General features: G+C 41.9%; 1 protein-coding gene across 5 annotated transcripts in view; it reads right to left on the bottom strand.

Annotated features, from left to right (window-relative positions):
• ATL3 (atlastin GTPase 3) overlaps window positions 1–22,394 on the bottom strand; it is a 32,116-nt gene extending 9,722 nt beyond the window's left edge. The window contains exons 1-10 of one of the 5 annotated variants that reach the window (XM_029059663.2): window positions 22,152–22,394; window positions 13,772–13,832; window positions 12,741–12,958; window positions 12,425–12,568; window positions 9,284–9,388; window positions 8,619–8,669; window positions 7,707–7,763; window positions 6,701–6,793; window positions 5,457–5,595; window positions 945–1,072 (exon numbers count right to left, since the gene is read on the bottom strand). In XM_029059663.2, coding sequence (XP_028915496.1) covers window positions 945–1,072; window positions 5,457–5,595; window positions 6,701–6,793; window positions 7,707–7,763; window positions 8,619–8,669; window positions 9,284–9,388; window positions 12,425–12,568; window positions 12,741–12,947 — 924 coding nt within the window. In that variant the 5' untranslated portion in view covers window positions 12,948–12,958; window positions 13,772–13,832; window positions 22,152–22,394. The other 4 variants (XM_029059662.2, XM_029059660.2, XM_029059661.2 and 1 more) reach the window with 4 other exon arrangements.
• Between the last annotated feature and the right edge of the window lie 380 nt (window positions 22,395–22,774).

The raw sequence follows: 22,774 nt of genomic DNA, 5'->3' as shown, positions 1-22,774 counted from the left end.
GTGATTATCAGTTCCGCCACTACCTGGGAAGAGTGACCATTCACCGTGGAGTTGACCAAGCAAGAAGCAGATTCTCGGTCACTCGGCAATTTCCTTAAACCATCAGCTCTTTTCTCCTCTTCTACAAGAGGAGAAAGGGACTCTCAGTTTATTTCTTGGATCACTGCTGCCACTCCGTGGCTCGTATCAGAATCTCACTTAACGTTTCATTTTTCACAGAGTCTATCTGAAATTGCCTAGCCAATTTCATCCCTCACCTGGGAAATCTTTAAAAAAAGAAAGAAAAAAAAAAGACAGCATTGGTGACAACCACCATGCCAGGATGCTTTAGGGACTTGGAACTGGACCAGATGATCTCTGGGAGGTTTCGGAGGCTGGACAAGGGGGCCTTCCCAGGTATCTCCCAGCAATTCTCCAGTAAGGCCGGACAGATTGGGCAGGCAAGCAGTTGGTCTTTCTGGAGCGGCAGGGGTGAGAGAAACCTCTTGCGCCATGGCTCAGAGTTTGATGGGGACAACAACAGTCAGTCAGTCAATCTTATATATTGAGTGCTTACTGAGTGCAGAGCATTGTAGTAAGCGCTTGGGAGAGTACACCAAAAGAGACACGTTCTCTGCCCACAATGAAGGGGAGACAGACATTAATATAAGTAAATGACAGATATGTAAATAAGTGCCGTGAAGCTGGGAGGGGGAAAGAATAAAGGGGGCAAGTCACTTAGAAGGGAGTGGGAGAGGAGGATGGGAGTGTCCTGCCAGTCAAGGGCAAGAGATGGACTCATCAACTTGACGACATCTCGTCTCTTTCTGTCTCCAAGAAGTCCACATAATTTTGGTTGAGAAGCAAATGGCTTTGGCCTCCTCAGTGTAAATCCTATGGGGGTGATGGCCCGCTCTGGAGTTGGCACCTAGGTAGACATATACAAATAAAAAACCCATATCTACCTTGAAATACTCCAGTAGTCCTCTGCAGGTAACTTTTGAGCCATTTATCTCTTTTTCCATCAACTTGCTTGGGTCTAGAACAAATGGTATCAGCTTCTGTAGCTGCTCTTTGAATTCATCGGCGATGTCTGCTCACGAAACCAAAAGAAACTCAAATCAAAGCAGCTTACGGAATAGCTGAAGCAACAGATCCACTAAAAACAAAGATAAACTACTGAAATTCTTTTACATAAATCAGTCTAAGTTTCAAAGCATTCTAGCCTCAAAATTTCTTTAAAGTATTTTGCCTTTAAATTTTATTACCTGGAGGGGGGAAGAGAGAGAGGAGGAGAGAGAGAGAGAGAGGAGGCAGGGGGAAAGGCGGGGGAGAGAGAGAAGGAAGGGGGGAGAGAAGAGAGAGGGGAAAGAGAAGGAGGGAGGGGGAAAGAAGGAGGGAGGGGAGAGAAGGGAGGAGAAAGGAGGGGGGAAGAGAGAAAGAAGGAGAAAGGGGGAGAGAGGAGGAGAGAGGAAAGGTGAGAAAGGAGGGGGGCGAGAAATAGGAAGAGGGCGAGAGGAAGGGGGGATAGACATGCAGACATACACCCCTCCCCCCATTTCCCACACCCCTGACTACATTAAAATACTGGGACACCATAAGCTATATATTCTTATGATTGTATTAGGAAACAACTTTTACCCAAATCTGTGAAAAAATAAATCTATTCCTGCTGCCTGGAAGAAACACTACTCTCTGCCCTCGCCCCATGCCACCTAGGCAGAAGTCAAAGTGGCAGCATGTCCATAATAACCTTTAGAATCTCCTCTGCCCTGGAACCTCCTTGTGGGCAGGGTGCACGTCTAGCAACTCTGTTGTGTTGTACTCTCCCAAGGGTTTGGAAGAGTGTTCTGCACCCAAAAAATACTCAACAAATATCACTGATTGAGATTGCGTAGCTGTACCTACTATGACTATTGAACCTTGGATGACAGTGTCTGAGCAGTAAAATCTACTCCTTGATGGCAATTTTCTGGTACTCTCATTGTACTCCTTGGTTCCTTGTCTGCTGCATTGATTGTTTTAATCTTATGACCCATGTCCATAAGCAGCTTCCTCCCTCACCCACTTTTCTTAGGTTGTGAACCCGTGAGCCAGGGGTCATGTCTGAATTATCAGCTTTGTACTTTTCCCCCTGGTGTTGCGCACAAAGTAAACCCTCAATAAATACTTCTGAACAAATTAATTTTATGATGGGGTTAGAGGTTGAAATGACAGTGCTTGCTTAAATAAGCAAAATCCATGTCCATCAGGAGGCCCAACTGTTTATTCTGAGCATGAGGATGAAAAGAGAAAGGCTTTCAAGGCATAGGGGAAAGAAGGGGAAAAGGAAGAAGGGAGGGAAAAGAGGATGGTAATTAAGAGGTAAAGAATGGTTAAAAAAAAGGATTGGACATCACCACAAGGATGTTCTCCCAGCCCCTTAAGCTCAGTATGTCCCAAACTGAACTCATCTTCCCTCCCAAACTCTCTCTTCCACCATTCTCACCATAGTTGACCACACCATCATCCTTTATGATTCTGAAGCACACAACCTTGGTATTATCCTTAGTAATAATTGTGGTATTTATTAAGCATTTGCTGTGTGCCAGGCACCTTACTAAGTACTGGGGTAAAAAAAAATCAGGTTGGCCACAATCTCACATAGGGCTCCCAGCCTTGATCCCCATTTTACAGATGATGTAACTGAGGCACAGAGAAGTCACAAAGCAGACAAGTAGCGGAGGTGGGATTAGAACCCAGGTCCTTCTGACTCCCAGGCCCATGCTCTATCCACTAGGGCATGCTGCTTCTCCAGCTTCTCCTTGACTCCTCTCTATCTCAAACTTCAGATGATTAAGTTAGTCAACTAAATCCTATCAGTTTTTCCCCCACAACCATTACCGGATTGGCCCCAACCTCTCCATCCCCTCCCCGCTGGTTCAGCCATTTGTCATATCCTACCCTGATTTATACATCAACCCTCTCACTAGCCTCCTTGTCCATGCATGGTTCACTCTACTGCCCAGATGTTTCTCCACTTCTCAATAACCTTCACTAACCCATCTCTTGCCACATCAAGTAGAAACTCCTGACTACCAGTTACAAAGCACTCTATCAGCCCCTCTCCTTTAACTTCTCTTCTCTCTTCTCCCACTATACCCCAGCCTGCACACTTCATTCCTCTCAAGCTAACCTGCTTTCTGTGCCTTTTTCTCATCTCTCACACTTCCAAACCCTTGATTGTGCTTTTCCTTCTGCCTGGAACTCCCTCCTGCTTCAAATCTGCCAGAATAAAGCATTCCCCAACTTCAAAGCCTTTCTGAAGTAACATGTCCAGAAGACCTTCCCTGGTTATTATTTTTTCTCCCCTGGTCCTAACCTCCCAACTATTACCTCAGCCCCTCTGTGCCAGTTACATACTTAGGGAATCACCACCTTCCCGTGACACTTCTGACCTACCCTACCTACACACCCAACTAGCCAACCATTTATGCATCTCCAACTATTTTGTTTCTGTCTCCCACTCTAAACCTAAAACTCTGTCAGGACAGGCAACATGTCTTCTTTATTCAAAAGTAGAGTTAGCTGCTCAATAAATACTATTGCTTGAAGCACCGGAAAAGGAAAATATAGAGGGGAGAGGAAGGTAGATATGAAGAGAGGAAGGAAAAGAGGATGGGAAGCAAGAGGGAGGAAGGAAGGACACATTCTCCAGTGTCATGCCAACTCTACCATACCACCACCACCAGCACTGTGCCATTAGCAAAAATGGTCATGACTGTGTCTCTTGCCCAAGACAGATGGGGCCAGTGCTGTTCAGTTCAGCGGTTCTGGTCTTGCAAAACCTGGCACAGCAGCTGTGCAAACCAGCCCCATAAGATTTTCCGTCACCACAGCCCCTTCAGAGCCCACTTTGCCCCAAAACCTCCCTCAGAACACTTCCCAGGGTTGGTCTGGGGCGAGTTGGGCACCTGGCTCTTTCCTACAGGGCTTCAAAGGCAAACAGAGCCTCCAGTCCATTGCCTGAGTCTGGTAAGGAGGAACTGGGCTGAAGAACCATGGCTTCGGAAAGAGGGCAAAAACTGGAGTTGCCATCCTGACTCCACTCTGGACCCATGGAAGCTCCAACAGATGGAGCGAGTTAGCTACGGCTGCCTTGCCCAAAGAGCCATAGGGCCTAAAGTAATGGCTTCATCTCCAAAGCCAATACACCTTGATTCTGCCTGATAGAATCACAAGCCCTGGGGCTCTCTAACTGCCAACTAGGTGAAAAGAGTTATATTGTCCTCAAAAGAAGGCAAAGATGGAGCTATCAAACTCATTTTCATTTGTGACATAAGCCCAGTTTGAATGCAGGTCTTTACACTATCTCCCTTCACTTCCACTGAGGTAGCTGAGAAAACATCTGTTTTTATTTGCCCAAAATGTTCAGTTTTATAGGTGGACCACCTGAGGCACAATAATGATGTGATTCACTGAAGCCCACAAAGCGAGAACACATAAAACCGGGATACCGGATCCTCAGGATCCCAAATGAATCCCTCGCATTACCCACTAGCCAGTGTCATTTAGTCAAGCCATGATTAGATGTCTTGTCACACAACTCATTGAAAGACTTAAAATAGAAAAAATCACAAGGCCACCTTGATTTGCATAATACCTTTTGGCAAATACTGCATTTATCTTCACAGATTTTTTTAAATTTAGATGTGGACAGGTAATATCACAAGATCCCTATCAGAGAGATCGGAAGCAAGCAATTATTATCCCCAGTTTACAAAAAGTAAAATTGAGGTAACCAGGGGGCTTGTCCAAAGGCATTACCATGAGGTAGTGACAGCTAAAACTGTAATTCATATTCCCTTACTCCTGAACTATTCTTCTCCTCTTCAAATCCCTACTTAAAACTCACCTCCTCCAAGAGGCCTTCCCAGACTGAGCTCCCCCCTTTTTCCCTCTGCTCCCTCTACCCACCCCTTCACCTCTCCGCAGCTAAACCCTCTTCTCCCTCCTTTCCCTCCTTTTCCCTCTCCCATCCCACCCCCTCAGCACTGTACTCGTCCGCTCAACTGTATATATCTTCATCACCCTATTTATTTTGTTTATTTTGTTTAATGAGATGTACAACACCCTGATTCTATTTAGTTGCTATTGTTTTTATGAGATGTTCTTCCCCTTGACTCTATTTATTGCCATTGTTCTTGTCTGCCTGTCTCCCCCGATTAGACTGTAAGCCCGTCATAGGGCAGGGACTGTCTCTATCTGTTGCCGACTTGTACATTCCAAGCGCTTAGTACAGTGTTCTGCACATAGCCACCGCTCAATAAATACTATTGAATGAATGAATGAACTATTGCTCTTTCAAGTAGATCCCACTCGATCTCTAAAAAAGTAATACATTAGATGCCTCACTGATATACTCTGCTAGCAACCTGAAAACACCGTTTCAGGTTGGGATTAAATAAATGACTTTATCTGAGATCACTGCACCATACCTTTCAGCTTTCCATCAAAATCAGGACTGGTGGCTACCTGCAACCCTGGATGTGGTAAGAGAAAACAGTTGACGCTGCTGAAACATGAGTGAATGTGCTTGCGGACATTCTGAATTTCTTCATGTTGATGTTCCTTCATCTGCCAACAGAGACAAACAACCCGTAACTCACCTCCAAGCTTTCAGTGAGAGCTAAATAATGTGATGATATTACTGCATCTCTACTGTACAGAGGGAAGAGTTTCCTTAGGATACACTAAGCAAGTCCTCATCATATGTAATCATTGTTTGTCACTGTGAGTTGGATTTTTGCCCAAGCAGAACATTCAGAACAAAAGGAATGGACAGGACTTTGCCTCTCTAAACAATGGCTCTTAAACTAACACAAAATGAGTCCAACATATTGCCAAAGAAAGGTCCTGCCAAATTTCCAGACAGAACGAGAAATGGCATGAGGTCACAATGAGCTGTTAAACCAGTTAGCACTTGCCGACATACTTCTATGCTGTTCTCATTGGCTCTGGATGACAAACCACGTTGACTTTACTACGACTGCCAAAAAAACCCCAGAAAAATGCCTGGATAAAACCATACATGAAGGAAAATGGAAAAATCAAAATGCTCATCATTTCAATTTCAAAGTTATAAGAGACTACCTATTAAATAAGGAGTGAGAGCCTTTCTTTCAAAGCACAAGGTGGGAGGGGCCAAAGAGCCCTTGCCACCACCTCCCCACCCTTGAGGTGTGCACATTCAAGGCTTCAGGAGAGGCCAGCTCCCCATTTACTGAGCGCAGAGAAGCGGGCAGTCCAAAAAAAGCAACAGCTTTGCCTCCACAGTCCTGATTGTCTCCATCACCTCCTCCTCAAGTTGTCCCCCCTGGTTCAATATATGTTCAGCTGCAGGAAGGTGGACAGGTAAATTCCTCGAGGGCAGGGATTGTGCCTGCAGACCTTATTATATTCACCCAAGCGCTTAGTACAGTGCTCTGTACACAATAAGAACTCGATAAAAGTAAACTCTTCAATTGTTTGCTACTAAAGAACCAGTAGTCTTACATAATGTTGTTCAAAAGCCACATCCCAGTGTTTTTAACTTGGCATATATGTTTTTATTTTCTTTGGACTGAAATTTTTATCTAACAAATTCAATTTCATTCTTAAAAAAATATTTAAATAAAATGGACTGAAAACCTTTCAAGCCCTTTTATATCGAAAGTGATAACAAATCCTTCCTAAACGTTACCTGCAAACGTTTCTCCAGAAATGCCATGCCTCCCTCCAGTCCATAGCTGTACTCATAAGGAAAACTCCAGTCTCTCACCAAAAACATCAGTGTCTATTTACAGAAGGAACAAGTTTTGGATCACTGTAGACAACTTATTGTTCAAGATAGTGTTTAAAAGACATCTTTTCTAAATAGAGATACCCTTTACTGCATAAGAAAAACATCTACTAGAGCATTTTACCTAGTCTAATGTAGGCTACAGAAATAGTCACCATTCTTGGAAGCATATGACTCTTCTGCTGTGAAAAACATGCATGAGCAATTGTGTAGTCATTAAATTCCAGTAGTTGCTACTGTTCCCACAGATAAGTTAAATAAGAACAGGCAAAAGACAGATGAGACACAAAGTAAAATGCAGATTTGCCCTAAAGGCAAGAATGAGAAAATCAGGGAAAAAAAGGGCGAGGGAGAGAATTCAAATCCATATTACTCTCTCATCATAAAAGCAGCTCACTTTATGGGGTGCAGTGAAAACAGGACCATTTCTGCCTTCTCTAGTATTCTCACAAGAAAAATTATCTCTGACCTCAAACACTGAAACAATAGAATGAGCCAGAAAAGAGGCTTCTAAATTTATTCATTCTTGAATTTACTATTATCATGATAAGACTAGCTACAGAAAATGAATGTGAAAAAAACTAAAATTATATCCTAGGGAAATCTATGGGAAATATTGTGGCCTAGAGGGAAGAGCAGAGGCCCGAGAGTCAGAGGACCTGGTTCTAATCCCAGTTTCACCATTTGTCCGCTGTGGGACCTTGAGCAAGTCACTTCACTTTTCTGTGCTTCAGTTTCTTCATCTGTAAAATGGGGATTAAATCCTACTCCCTACTACATAGACTTTAAGCTCCGTGTGGGACAGGGATATGTCAAACCTTGAATCTACCTCTGTGATTAGTTCAATGCATGGCATATAACAACTGCTTAATGAGTTCCATCATCATTATTATTAGTAACAGTATACCTGAAAAGGCTTTTGAAATATCTGATCCATGGCCAGTCGTCCATATTCTGTGAATAGCTTAAAAAAATGAGAGAAATATCAATATTAGGACAAAATTACTTTGACTATTTTTTGATACTTATTATTTAAACAGTACTTTAAATACTGATTGAGAATTATTCTCAGTCTTCAAAAGAAAAACAGAATACCCTACCCAATAATATATATTCTTTAGGGACAAGAAACCATTGCACCTCTAGCCTTATCAAGTTCTTCAAACTCCATGCAATATTTACGCATAAGCACCACCCTTTAGAAAGGTTGGTTTAGTTTGATCAAAGATGGTCTCCTATTATAATCTCTTACTGAAGCTTTATCTGCCTATTACTGCCACAAAAGCTCTTACCCTTTTTAGCAGAATCTGACCAGATAATACGATGATCCCCATCCATTTTTGTATGCAGTACCCTGGGGTCCATTTAAATAGTCTATCATGCCTCTCCAGAAAGCCCGCTTCTTCCATGATCACAACTTAACTTTTATGCTCCTGTACTGTACTAAACTCAATCCTGTATTTCTACAGCTACAACTACCTTGCCTGCATGAGGGGTAGGGAGTAAACCAGTTTCTGTCTTTTTTGTCTTTCACAAGGAGGTTGTTTATTCATTAAAGAGGTCAACGAATGACAAGTCTAGGTCACAGACTCTCCCCTCATTACCAGTTGAACTGCCACAATAACCGATTAAGAAATCAATACTTAAAATTAATGAAAGAAAAAATATGCATTCCATCACTGAAACTTGGTCACAAAATAGAATCACTACTGAGATTTATGGTATCAATAATCCTTTCACCCTCTACTAAATTCCCCAGTTCTACGACTTACTTTGGATGGTGCTCTCTAAAATGGAAGTTCAAAAAACATTTTTTTACCTGCAACTGTTGCAGATCATCCTCCTGGATATTCTGAGATAAATTATAGATCTGTGACAAAAAGAAAGTTTCCATAATTAACACAGTCGTGACTTCAAGATAAACAAATCTCAAAATTAGCCCAAGTCATCCAAATACAGCATCTTACACTGACTGGTGCACAACAGTTTGAAATCATAAACAGCCTAGCTAGAGACAGTTCAGCAGGGAGAGGTGCTGCTGTAGAAGCAAATGTAAATAGGGTACAAAAAAGGAGAGAAACTGAAGGTGCTCTAATTCAAAAGGGCAAAGCAGATTGCCTTGAAAATAGTCTTTGAACAAGCTAAACCTTTACTCATCTTTTTTTTTTTTTTTTAAAGTCACTCATCAATCACCCTCCACAATACTTTCAAGTACTCCAGGGGGTTCTTGTGCCCTTGGATTAAAAGCCTCTGACATTCCTCCTTTCCACCTTCCCTAGGCAATTTTTCTGATCTTTCACGCGTGACAATTTAGCTACATCACTCATTCAAATATGGCTCTTCAAATCTGCAGGAGCAGATTGTACATGACAAAGAGTTTCACAGCCTCGCTGCTAAATCAAAGATTAATTTAGAAACTACAGGGTCTCTCTTTCTCTGCTTCCCTAACACTACTGCATGCCTTAGAACTCAGAGAGGAGTTACCTGGACAGAACTGGTCATAGTGCTAAGAGCAAAGATGGTAGCACAATCTTTCACAGTTGACTGACTGTCAAATGCGCCTTGGGTGTCCATCAAGACAACTGCAACCTGAACGAGAAATAATTTAAAGATGGTACAAAAGAAGTAAAGAAAATGAATCAAGTTATTCATTGCATTATCTTTGCATCCTAAACCCTTAGAATGCTTTCAAAAATAACTCATCCTTGGTGAATAACAATTTCAGCAGAACAAGTTGATTTTATTCATTTTAAATCTGTATTCTTTCCACAGGGAGAGGAGGCTGATTAAATATTTGAACCTGCAAATTTCCAGTACTCACTGACCAGGCTATATTGATCTTTCCCTCTAGAATGCAAACTCCTTGTGGGCAGGGAACGTGACTAACTCTGGTATTTTACTTCCCCAAATGCTTAGTAAAGTGTTCTGCACACGCTAAGCAATCAATAAATACCATTGATTGATTGATCTTTCTAAATTTCTAGGTTCCCTAGTTGACGGGCTGAAGGCCTTGATTGCTCCTATTTTTTTTTTTAATCACCTCTTTTCGGAGGAATCCCGAAAGAAAATAAAAAATGTATGCTCATAATCTATTTAAATTCACTGATCTATCCTGCATAGCACAAATGTCTCGGACTCTTCCTAGTGATTAGTTTTCTCTTTCTGAAAAATATTTAAGAGACTTACCCATACTGTCAATTACATCTACCATATTCTAAGTATTTTGCTGGTCGTAATTTTTAAAAATGTTTTTTCCCTGTAAGCTCCTTGTGAGCAGAAACTGTGTCTTTCCCAAATGTTTAGTCCTTTAAATTCAATCAAAACCATTAAATGAGCGACGAAATTTTAAATAAAAAAATTACAAAATCTGTATAGAATTACTCCGTTATTTCTGAATACTAGTTATGATATTTATTAAGTGCTTACAATCAATTAATTTACTGAGTGCTTACTGTATGCAGAGCATTGTTCTAAGAACTTGGGAAACTACAAGAGAATTGGTAGACACATTCCCTGCCCACAATGAGCTTCCAATCTACAGGATGGAAGCCCAGGGCTAAATGATGGAGGAGATACAGGACAACTGATTGGACACAGTACCTTTTGCACCGAAAACTAATAATCTAAGAGTTGGGGAGAGCACACACTTTAAAATGAGAAAACTGTAATCCAGATGGGTTAAGTGATTTGTCTGAGGTCACAGAGCAGCCCAGTGATAGAGCTGAGATTCATTCATTCAATAGTATTTATTGAGCGCTTACTATGTGCAGAGCACTGTACTAAGCGCTTGGGATGAACAAGTCGGCAACAGATAGAGACGGTCCCTGCCGTTTGACGGGCTTACGGTCTAATCGGGGGAGACGGACAGACAAGAACAATGGCAATAAACAGCGTCAAGGGGAAGAACATCTCGTAAAAACAATGGCAACTAAATAGAATCGAGGTGATGTACAATTCATTAACAAAATAAATAGGGTAACGAAAATATATACAGTTGAGCGGACGAGTACAGTGCTGTGGAGATGGGAAGGGAGAGGTGGAGGAGCAGAGGGAAAAGGGGAAAATGAGGCTTTAGCTGCGGAGAGGTAAAGGGGGGATGGCAGAGGGAGTAGAGGGGGAAGAGGAGCTCAGTCTGGGAACGCCTCTTGGAGGAGGTGATTTTTAAGTAGGGTTTTGAAGAGGGAAAGAGAATCAGTTTGGCGGAGGTGAGGAGGGAGGGCGTTCCAGGACCGCGGGAGGACGTGACCCGGGGGTCGACGGCGGGATAGGCGAGACCGAGGGACGGCGAGGAGGTGGGCGGCAGAGGAGCGGAGCGTGCGGTGTGGGCGGTAGAAAGAGAGAAGGGAGGAGAGGTAGGAAGGGGCAAGGTGATGGAGAGCCTTGAAGCCTAGAGTGAGGAGTTTTTGTTTGGAGCGGAGGTCGATAGGCAACCACTGGAGTTGTTTAAGAAGGGGAGTGACATGCCCAGATCGTTTCTGCAGGAAGATGAGCCGGGCAGTGGAGTGAAGAATAGACCGGAGCGGGGCGAGAGAGGAGGAAGAGATTGGAACTCTTATCTCCTGATTCCCAACCCATGCTTGTTCAACTAGACCTCACTGCTTCTGTCTACCAAAAATTCCTAAGGAAAGATTGATTTGCTCAGTTTGGAATTCATACTTTATATCCACAACTTACAGCATTCTAAATGGAATATGAAGACAAATTAAAAAGAAAAGTACAATACTTTACTAAAGAAATTCATTTTTAGTTAGGTTTTATTTAGGCAAAAAACAAAATGAATTTGAGGTGACTTTTAAATAGTAGACAATAGCTTTTTTTTTCTTTTTTATTACTGACACTGTCCTGGAGTTTCGAGGAGGAAATGATGTGGCAACCTCCCCCTGATTTATATTGCTAAGCAAAACAAATCGATCAACGAGACTTTTCCCTCTTCCTAATCTTAGAGACTGTATAGCAGAAAGTAAAAAGAAAGTATTAGATTGGCTAAAATAACTTTTACAAACACAATTGAGCCTTTCTAATTAACTTGTAACTCAGGTGGCATTTACTGAGTGCAGAGCACTGTATTAAGTGCTTGTACAACAGAGTTGGTAGGCACAATCCCTGCCCACAAGGAGCTTAGTCTACAGTGAGAGACAGACATGAAAAGAATTTCAGATAGAGCAAAGTTACAAGGAGCAGTTTGGTCTAGTGGAAAGAGCCTGGGCCTAGGAGTGGCAGAGGACCTGGGTTTTAATTCTCACTGCCACTTGCCAGTTGTGTGACTTCTGGGCAAGTTAATTAACTTCTCTCTGCCTCAGTTTCTTCACCTGTAAAATGAGTAATAAGTGCCTGTTCTCCCTCCTACTTAACCTGTGAGTCCCTTGAGGGGCAGAGTCTGACTCTGATCTGATTATCTGATAACCCCAGCGTTTAGTATAATACTTTCCACAGAGTGCTTAACATATAACACAATTACTATTATCCTTATGCTAATATTGGACAGTATTCAATTTCCTTCATAAAATTACACTATACTTTGGTTTAGTTGAATTTCACACATACACAATGGAAGCCACACACACAGTAAATTCAAGAGGTCAAGATTCTTGTAGAATTTATTTCAACTGGCATCTATTCTTTTACCTTTTTCCCATCAGATTTCTCCACAGTGAAAACTTCACTCCAGATCTGAATTCCTGTAGTTTCAGGGTCAGAGCCACCACGCCATGAAAATCCTTTTAATGGTTCATCTAATTCCCCCAACCAATTTGAACGGCCACCTTCCTTCTACAAGAAGAAACGCAACAGTTCAAGAACTTCTCTTAATTACTCAACTTAAGGCATAACTTATTCTTGGTAGATACCATGGATAATTGTCTTATTCTGGGAACAAGAAAGCTTCAATTTTTTAAGGAGAGGGTTTATAGTTTAAAGAACTTGGGGTTCCTGAAATACTCACCTGGAAGTACATGTACCTCAGCAGAAAATCCAACAGGAAGGATTTGCCTTTTCGGAACGCTCCAGCCACTGACACCACCACGACATCGAGATCTCTGATGTGGTCCTGCAGGAGGACACTGCCCAGGGCTGATGCATCTAGTTCAAAGGAATGCTGGTCTTTGTGAACCAAGACAATCTGCACAGGGCCAGGACTTCTGCGCCCCATGTCATCACTACCTGCATTCACGAATAAAGAGAAGTCAATCATCAACAGAAGTTTTATCTCAGGACCTACCACTGCAATATTCAGAATCCAGTGAGTCCAGATAAGTATAAAAACAAAAGGGGGGGAAAAAAATCAAGGCATCTTAAACAGCACATTTTTGCACGTTTGGAGGTTCACGCTGGGCCAGGTGCAATGACAGCTCAAAGGAAAACTCTTGCGCTAGTTCCGGCGAGACAATAAGTTTCACAGGTCTGGACCCTCAAGTAAGGGGAATTGTTAATTTCCCAAATGATTCAACAACCAAAGGTTTCCACCAGAGTACACCCTTTCCTTTCTATCTACAAACACCAAGCAAGAATAAGACCCTAAAATTGTGTGAGACCCTGCATGTCACAGAAAAGTAGGCTAAACCTTGTACTACAATGGATATGCAAGGAATATTAATAACCTAGTCTCAATAACACATTTGTAGTTACTAGGGTAGGACTCTTGTCTTTACTCCCTTCTACCAAAGATTTAAATGGATCCAGACTAAATGAAAAGCTATGTTCTTTTACTCCTTATTCACAGAGCTCAAGGGAAGTTGGACTGCGGATTTTTTAACCCATCATGATCTCAGTTGGCTCAACCTCCTATCAAAAGCACTCATCCCTCATCCCAATTTTGCTTTTAATTTAATTATATTGGTCTGTAAATTAATTACTTTATACTGTTTCACTATCAAAATTCTAACTCACATTACCTCCATCGAAGGAAATGAAGAGAAATAATTGTCTTACTACAGATTCTACATTACCTATTACATTAATCAAAACTTGACTTATCTTGCGCCTTAATTTATCTTAGAATCCTGACACTGACGCAGCTAGCTGGTCAAGAGAATCACTGCAAATAAAAAGAAAAAAGTGTATCATGTTAACATTACATTTTCTGAAGCTTTCATTAGATTATTTTACAGATTCCTCTCTGTGTACCTAAGTTCACAATTAGTATTTCATACAAAAGTCCAGGCAGCTGTAGATATTACTATGACCTGCCAACATTAATCGATCTGGAGACAAAATGGGCAGGATTCATCTCAGTTTTGAGGCCATCAATCCTTTACGCTACTCCTTGTTCCCATGCTGCTGTTCCAGATACCTCTAAGGTGGAAGGGTGGGTGAAGAAAACAATGACAAAAAACCCAAAAGTTATGGCAGAGGTTGCAAATGTAGCATGAAAGCCCAGGGCAGTTGAATCGTGACCTACATGCCCCTGACAAAAGCAACTTGGTTAAAGGAAAACTGAAGTCAGAATGGTGCAGATGAAGAGGCTTTCCCTGGAAGCCTCTTCTCTCTCCTTCTGTCTGCTCTACAACACCCAAGAATGTCCAAGAGGGAGAGTTTGGTACTGGGTTTGCAACTCTGCGTCTGATTAATGCCGAGGAGGCACTTGAAAGGTAAAGTCTTTGTAGTCCTTTGAGCTGGCATGCTTCTTTGTTTCCTAGTAACAATGATAAGAATACAGTAGAGTAGGAACCTGTCTGACAGCTAAGATGCAGGCTACAGCCCAAAAGGTTTCAGAAAGTGGTGATTATGGGCACCTGGACTAATTCTATCTCCTCAGTGGTGGAGGGTTAGGAAAATGTGTAGATTTTGTTAAGTTAGCTTCCCCAAAATTTCTAATATATATGAGACTCTTAATGAACCAATTATGAAATCAGACAAAGAAATCCTGAATATCCTGTCCAAGTTTACCAAATAATCACCTGGCTTTTCTACCAGTGTACTGATGATTAAAGCACCCTTACAGGGAATCTAGCATGAGGGTCATCTTTGCCGAAGCAATTGTTTTCAATAGTTCTGTAGAGAATGCTGCTACATACATGGAGGGGGGGAGGGATAACGAGAGGGAGGGAGAGGGGGATGGTAGCTATAAATACCTGTATGGGTAGAAATTCATACGGATACACATGGGTGTGGTCTAATTACATGACTAAGATGAAACAAAAAGATCTGCATTCTAATGCCAGCACTGAACCTTACTGCGACCATGATAGAGGCCCAAAGAAATATCAAACTACAAATAATGATCCAGAAATACCTTCAAAGAGAACCAAATAGTTTTCAAAAGAGGTATTCACCAAAGCAAGAACACACTGAAAAAGCATGTTCTTTCTCAAGAATACCTGACAAAGAAATCTGGATGACCTTCACTTTCTTTCACCTTCTGCCAAGATTATCATGCAATAGGACAGGTCCAGACTAGTCCAAGGACTGCACCTCTTCTCCTGAAAAACGGGGGTATAACTAACCTGAGAAAATAGTAAGTGTTGTTGCTTGACTTCTATCTGTTAATCTCTACTGCCTTTGCTACTCATTAAAATAAGTACAATGAAACTACTAGTGATGAAGAAGTTCAAAATACACACCAGCCTAGCCTTGAAATAACCAACAACCAAGATGAGTCTATTAGACTGTAAACGCCTGGAGGAAGGGGATCAATTCATCCATCAGTGGCATTTAATGAGTGCTTACTGTGTACAGAGCACAGCACTAAATGTTTGGGAGAGCACAGTGCAAGAAAGAGTTGGTCAAAGCATTCCTCATCCACAAGGAGCTTATAGTTATTCATTCAATCCTATTTATTGAGTGCTTACTATGTGCAGAGCACTGTACTAAGCTCTTGGAATGTACCATTTGGCAACAGATAGAGACCATCCCTGTCCAACAATGGGCTCACAGTCTAAACAGGGGAGACAGACAACAAAACAAAATAAGTAGTCAGGCGTCAATGCCATCAAGTAGAATCATAGATATATACACATCATTAGTAAAATAAATAAAGTAATAAATAATATATACAAAGAGGCACAAGTGCTGAGGGGAAGAGCAGAGGGAAAGGGAGGGCTCAGTCTGATAAGACATTAATATATGTAAATAAATTACAGAATATATATATGTGTTTTATATATATATATATATATAAGTGTTGTGGGGCTGAGGATGGAGCGACTACCAAGTATGGGCAGGGAACGTGTCTGTTAATTCTGTTGTACTGTACTCTCCCAAGAGCTTAGTACAATATAGTAACTGTTCAATAAATATGATTGATTGATATGCCTTGCTCCTGTTACACACCCTAGCGCTCACTGTTTTATGCTCACTGTTTTTATGCTCAGTCAACCCTCAAAAAACAGCATTTGATGATGATGAGAGACTGGAGCCATTAAGTTCCTGTGTGAAATCAGATTAACAAGTGAACCCAGATTCCCCAACCATGAGTAAAACCCTTCAAGCCAACAGTAGAAGCCAGGTCTTAGCTCTAAACAATGGTTGGCAGCTTCCCCTGACCCAGAGCTATATAGGGAAGCTCCCCATGCCCTGCTCTACTTGATGGCAGGCTCCATCCAGGGTACATGGGATGAGGGAGGCAGGAAAATGGAAGCTGGGCCAGGACATCATTCAGCCCCCTAACTTCAGGAAAAAAAGTTAGAGCTTGACACAATGGAGGTAAGCAAGAACTAGAGGAAAGAACTACTCAGCGCTGTTTCTGGCCTGCTGTTTGACCTTCTTCCACAAGCCTCAACCTGGGGAAGCAGCATGGGTAGTGGATAGAGCACAGGCCTGGGAGAAGGTGACGGGTTTTTATCCTAGCTCCGCAAGATCTGCTGTATAACCTTGAGCAAGTTACTTCATTTCTCTGGTCTTCTGATACCTCATCTGTAAAATGGGGACTAAGATTGTGAGACCCATGTGGGACACGGACTGTGTCCAACTTGAGTTGCTTGTATCCACCCCAGCACTTAGTACAGTACCTGGCACAAAGTAAGAGCTTAGCAAATACCACAATTATCATTATTATCATCAACAACTTCCTCATCTGTAAAATGGTAATCAGACTGTGAGCCCAGTGTGTGCTAGGGTCTATGTCTGAGCTAATTATTTTGTACTTAGCACTTAGTAAATACTTATTAAAAGCAAAAATTCCAGAAATGCATACTTTAAGATATTAATTGTCCCATAATGCGGTTTTTTACTACACAGACTGTGAGCTCATTGTGGGCAGCGATTGTCACTTTATTGTTTTACAGTACTTTCCCAAGTGCTTAGTACAGTGCTCTGCACAGAGTAAATGCTTAATAAATATGATTGAATAAATGAATAAAACAGTGTTGGGGAATTACAGAAGGTTCTTCCAACAGTACACATCTTACTGGATAGAATGTAATGTAGTGACTAAATACACACAGTGTGGGTTAAGGTATATTTTGAGTTTTCCTTAACATGAGGCTTATCAAGAACATAATCCCAGCATTAACAGAGAACTATTTACTACTTTACCTCCAAAGACATTAAATTCAATATGATTTTCTGCCTCAGTTTTAAAATGCAATTGCCAACTACAAAACAAGGCTAAGAGTACACCAGCAGAGCAAAGTGGAAGCCCATTATAATACCATAGCAGTATTTTTGTTTTAGAAACTGAGGTACCAGGGCATGTGAAGAGGATACAATATATGTATATACAGCAATCTAATAATAATTAATGATAATTAGGGTACCTTAAGTGCTTATTATGTGCCAAACATTGTTCTAAGCACTGGGATAGATACAAGTTAAACAAGTGGGACACATCCCTATCCCACATGGGGCTCACACTCTTATCCCCATTTTACAGATGAAGTAATTGCAGCACAGATAAATGAAGTGACTTGCCCAAGGCCACGCAGCAGACATGTGACGGAGCCAGGATTAAAACCCAGGTCCTTCTGACTCTCAGGCTTTGTGCTCTATACACTAAGCCACCTTGCCTCTACTGCTATCATTGTCATTTAGTTTTCTGAGCTCTAAAAAAAAAATGACCAATCAAATGTGAGTGACAGAGAAAAAAGGGATTATTTCTACATTCCAAATATAACACAAGATGATCGATTATCCTGTTGCTAAAGAAAGGCCAAAATAAAATGATAAGAGAATCACAGCTTGCCTATTCAAACTTACAGAAAAAACAAAGAAATTTTAATTCCAGGGGAAAAGCTAGAGCTGAAAAGTAATTACCATTTTATAGACCTATACACGGAAACCAAAAGAGAGAACATTTATCACTTAACCACAGAATTAGAAAGTACCACAAGATTTCACCTAATCACCTAACAGCTAGGTAAAAATAAAATTTTACAGCCATATTTTTAAATTAAACATGCTACTAGGACATTCTAGCATAGGTCAATTAATCATTCTTATTGAGGGCTTTCTGCATGCAGAGCACCATACTAAGCGCTTCCTGTCTCTGAATATCTTTCTGACTCCCACCTTCACGGACTGAATGAATATAAGGGATAAAGAGGAGAAAACTGCATCAATAGATTATGCCTAGGAAACAAAGGCTCCAGAATGAAAAACAATGACTGACAAGATTTGGAAGAGTTAAACATACTCTTCCTCCAACATGACGGCAATCATGATTTCTTGAATGTTGAATCATAGCCTTTTTAAAAAGTGATTTTTAAGACTTTTTGACTTTGTGAATTGCTAAAAGTTAGCCCAAGTCAACGAAACAAACTACTGAAGTTAATGTGCATGACTCAGGAGAAAGCTATGATCTGAGTTTTCCATTCTCCTTTCAAACCACTCTCTAAAAAGCAAAAGCAACACACCCAGAAAAACAGGCACACCTCTTTCACTGCATGTTTCATTGCCAGCTTCTCAACCTGATAATTGTTCAATTCGCTATATGCTGTTACAAAAAGCTGCTCAGCAACTGCATGCTTCTGAAGCTAATTCTAAGACCAGGTTTGGAAGAGTTCCGTTTTTAAATCCTCTTTTTCCCTAAATACTTGCTTATATGGGTACGTGTCTCTGGACTAAATGATTCCAAAGGAAAATACATAACTTACAATTCCCTGGTTTAGTTTTTTGTTCATCTTTCACATTAGTCCTCTTATATTTCTTCAGAAACCAAGACCAAGAGAAAAATTACTATTCAAAAACTGATGCTGTTAAACTAATTTATTGACCTATGCTGTATTCAGGCATTTATATACTATCTTATAATCCACAGCATTTTCTGAATTTCATATTTCTAATTCTTTAAAAACTTCTTAATTCACAAATTATTATGCAATGGCATCACCCTTTTTCCAACCTTGAGTTAATGTTTGAAGACATCACGTGCTGTACCCCTCTGCAGTTTTGGCTATTAACATGAGCTTTTCAATGGTATTTAAGTGCTTACTATGTACTAGGCACTATTCTAAGCGTTGGGGAAATCAGGTTGGATACAGTCCCTCTCCCACATGGGGCTCACAGTCTTAATCTCCATTTTACAAATGAGGTAACAGACACAGAGTGTGAAGGGACTTGCCCAAGGTCACACCGCAGACAAGCACTCAGTAGTGCTTTGCACACAGTAAGCATTCAATAAATACGATTGAAAGAATGAAGTGACAGAGCCAGAACTAGAACCCAGATCCTTCTGACTCCCAGCATAATTCCCTATCCATTAGGCCATCCTGCTTCTCTAGTTCTTTTTAATTTGCAAACATTAAAGACGAAGAATTTTCCACAAAAGTTCATTTTTAATTTCTTACATAAATTACCCCAATTATTTCAGAAAGCAGAAAGAACGTTTTATGGAACTTTTTCAATTTATATACGATTATGTCCTTTTTTCCAAGGTTTGCCACAATGTACACGAATTTAAACTGAAACATGAAAAAAAAAATAAATATTTTGTGATAAAATTTCAAGGCCCTAGTCTAGAAAAGTCAAGTGGAATATCGCCATCAGCAAAAATATCATGGAAACTTAAGGTACTCTATGTCTGTGTTTGATCATTTTGAAAATGTAACAAAATTCATTCAACTACACAAGGGAGCACATATGAACATACTTTCAAAAAATACCCTTTTAAAAGTCTGTAACTGTGACATGTTAAAAGTTGGCTGAAGAAATACTATACTTATTTTCTTGTGTTAAGAAATCTAAAATACAACACTGTATTAAGATAATATAATCGCACAAACTTTTTCCTATTCCAGGTAAAGGAGCAAATGTGACTGGGAGACATCCTCAGCACCATAAATAAGGGGAATAAGAATCACAGCAGGGGTGCCCCTTATTCTTCTTTATTAAAAACAACTTCCTAAAAATATTTCTCAAAACCCAGCGATTCTGGCAAGCAGGCAGTTAAAAAGTCTTTTCTTTTGCTCCCTTTTGGGAGTCAAGTGTATGAGGCCTTTTTCCCTCTTTTGGGCAAGAATTGCGACTCCATTCCTTATAAAAATTTGGAGGCCAAACCACTTTGAGACAAAACGTTTTCGGCTACAGACTTCAGAAACAGAATTTGTTGACACTGTATCTATACCCCACAAAACTGAAAATAAAAATTAGATATACCTATAATGGTCTTTGAACCCAATGTACATTAAATGGAGATTATTTCCTGCTTCCCACAAGGTTCGTCTCAAAAAAAAAGCCATGTGCCAAGATTTTTAAAACATCTGTATCTACATCACCTTTTTGTCCTTACTGTTTTTTAAGGATAAAAAACCACAACATCCCTTACCCCCCTATTTTTGGTTTCAATCTTTCAAGTAAGTACTTCAACTCTGGTTTAGTAACCTGGTGTCAACTCTTTCGCATCTTAAACATGGAAGAGTATGTATAATTTCACCTCTCTACACTCTTTTCTCGAGAATATGGACCAATATGCCGAATTTCCGCATCTGTACTGAAAAACCAACCTGGAATCACATTCCGCGGGGCCCCACCTGCACATTAAATCTACTTTTCTGGCCAAGGGAGGGAAGGGGCAATATAGGGAGGAGGGTTTCTGCCAAGAAGGCCCACGCCAGTCATGGGAAATTTGGGATTGGCCAACCTTCTCGCTGCAGAGGAGATAGCACCGTCTGACAGAAGAATTTTCTGTCTTGTCTTGTTTTGTTCTGTTGTCTGTCTCCCCCGTTTAGACTGTGAGTCTATTACTGGGCAGGGATTGTCTCTGTTGCCGATTTGGACATTCCAAGCGCTTGGCCCAGTGCTCTGCACAGAGTAAGCGCTCTGCACAGAGTAAGCGCTCAATAAATACTACTAAATGAATTCCAAGTGCTTGGTCCAGTGCTCTGCACAGAGTAAGCGCTCAATAAATACTACTGAATTCCAAGCGCTTAGTCCAGTGCTCTGCACAGAGTAAGTGCTCAATACTATTGAATGAGTTCATTCATTCAATAGTATTTATTTCATTCAATAGTATTTATTGAGCACTTACTCTGTGCGGAGCACTGGACTAAGCACTTGGAATGTACAAATCGGTAACAGTTAGAGACAGTCCCCGCCCTTTGACGGGCTTACAGTCTAATCGGGGGAGACAGACGGGCAAAAACAATAGCAATAAATAGAATCGAGGGGAAGAACATCTCATTAAAACAATAGCAAGTAAATAGAATCAGGGTGATGTACATCTCATTAACAAAATAAATAGGGTAATGAAGATATAATTCCAAGCGCTTAGTTCAGTGCTCTGCACAGAGTAAACGCTCAATAAATACTATTGAATGAATTCCAAGCGCTTAGTCCACTGCTCTGCACAGAATAGGCGCTCAATAAATACGACTGAATGAATTTTCCTGCTGTTGGCCAGGGCTCGCTTAGGACAAGGCCTCATCATGGAGGCCCCTATTTGGGGGCAGTTCTGGCTGTTGATGAAGTTATAGGTCTGCTATGGGAAAGTAGGCATGTCCCAATCAATCATTAAGTAGTATAGGTTGATTGGGAACGTGGCTCAGTAGAAAAGAGCCTGGGTTTCGGAGTCAGAGGTCCTGAGTTCGACTCCCGGCTCTGCCACTTGTCAGCTGTGTGACTGTGGGCAAGTCACTTAACTTCTCTGTGCCTCAGTTCCCTCATCTGTAAAATGGGGATTAAGACTGTGAGCCCTATGTGGGACAACCTGATTCCCCTGTGTCTACCCCAGCGCTTAGAACAGTGCTCTGCACAGAGTAAGCGCTTAACAAATACCAACATTATTATTATTAGATGGCGGTGCCCCTCCAGAGCAGGTGGGCCAACGGGGGATGCCGGGAAATGACGGGGGGGGTGCCGGGAAATGACTGGGGAGGCCAACCCTTCCACGGGCCCAAAATAACCGAAAACGGGGCCTAAACTGCGTGATCTCCTCAGGGGGCTAACCCTGAGGAAGGAAGAAAGGGCGAGGAGGGAGGTTTACCTGGCGCCTCACCTGCTCCTCCCGAGGCCGCCGCTCGCTGAGGGGAAAACATGGAGCCTCCTCAAGCGGAGGCAGCAGGGGCGCTGAGAAGGAGGGGTGGGAGGACGGGGAGGCGGGAAACAGGCGGGGTCTTCCTCCGGAAGAGGAAAATGAGGAGCGGAGCAAGGGGTCGGGACCGTTGAGGGGACGCGCCCGTGTTTCCCTGAAGCTGTTAGAAGCGGAGGGAAGCCCGAGCGCTGGGGGGGGGGGAGGGGGGCAGATGAGACGGGAAAACCAGGAAATGGTGGGGGTCGACACGCCGCCAAGTGGCCTTATGGGAAATGTAGTCCCCCGCTCCCTGAGAGGTGGGCGGGGACAGGAAACTGCCCACTAGGGCTGAACTACAACTCCCAGGGGGCCGAGCGAAAAGGGGGCGGGGCTAAGGGGTCCGGGCCCACCAGGGGCGCGGCCTGCGCTTCTGCACCTACTGTTGGAGCGTTTAGTTTCGGCTCCTTTTGAACCTCCTCCCCGACCTCGAGGTCCAACGGTCTTCAGGGAAAACGGACTTCTGTCACCCTCAGGCGCCACGTTCGACAGATACATCAGTGAAGGCCTCAGTGGCAAGAGGCCGGGCTTGGGAGCCA

The sequence above is a fragment of the Ornithorhynchus anatinus genome, chromosome 3, assembly GCF_004115215.2.
Source record: "Ornithorhynchus anatinus isolate Pmale09 chromosome 3, mOrnAna1.pri.v4, whole genome shotgun sequence".
Taxonomy (NCBI): domain Eukaryota; kingdom Metazoa; phylum Chordata; class Mammalia; order Monotremata; family Ornithorhynchidae; genus Ornithorhynchus; species Ornithorhynchus anatinus.
The sequence above is the reverse complement of the archived record's forward strand: the minus strand, read 5'-3'. Positions and strand labels throughout refer to the sequence as shown.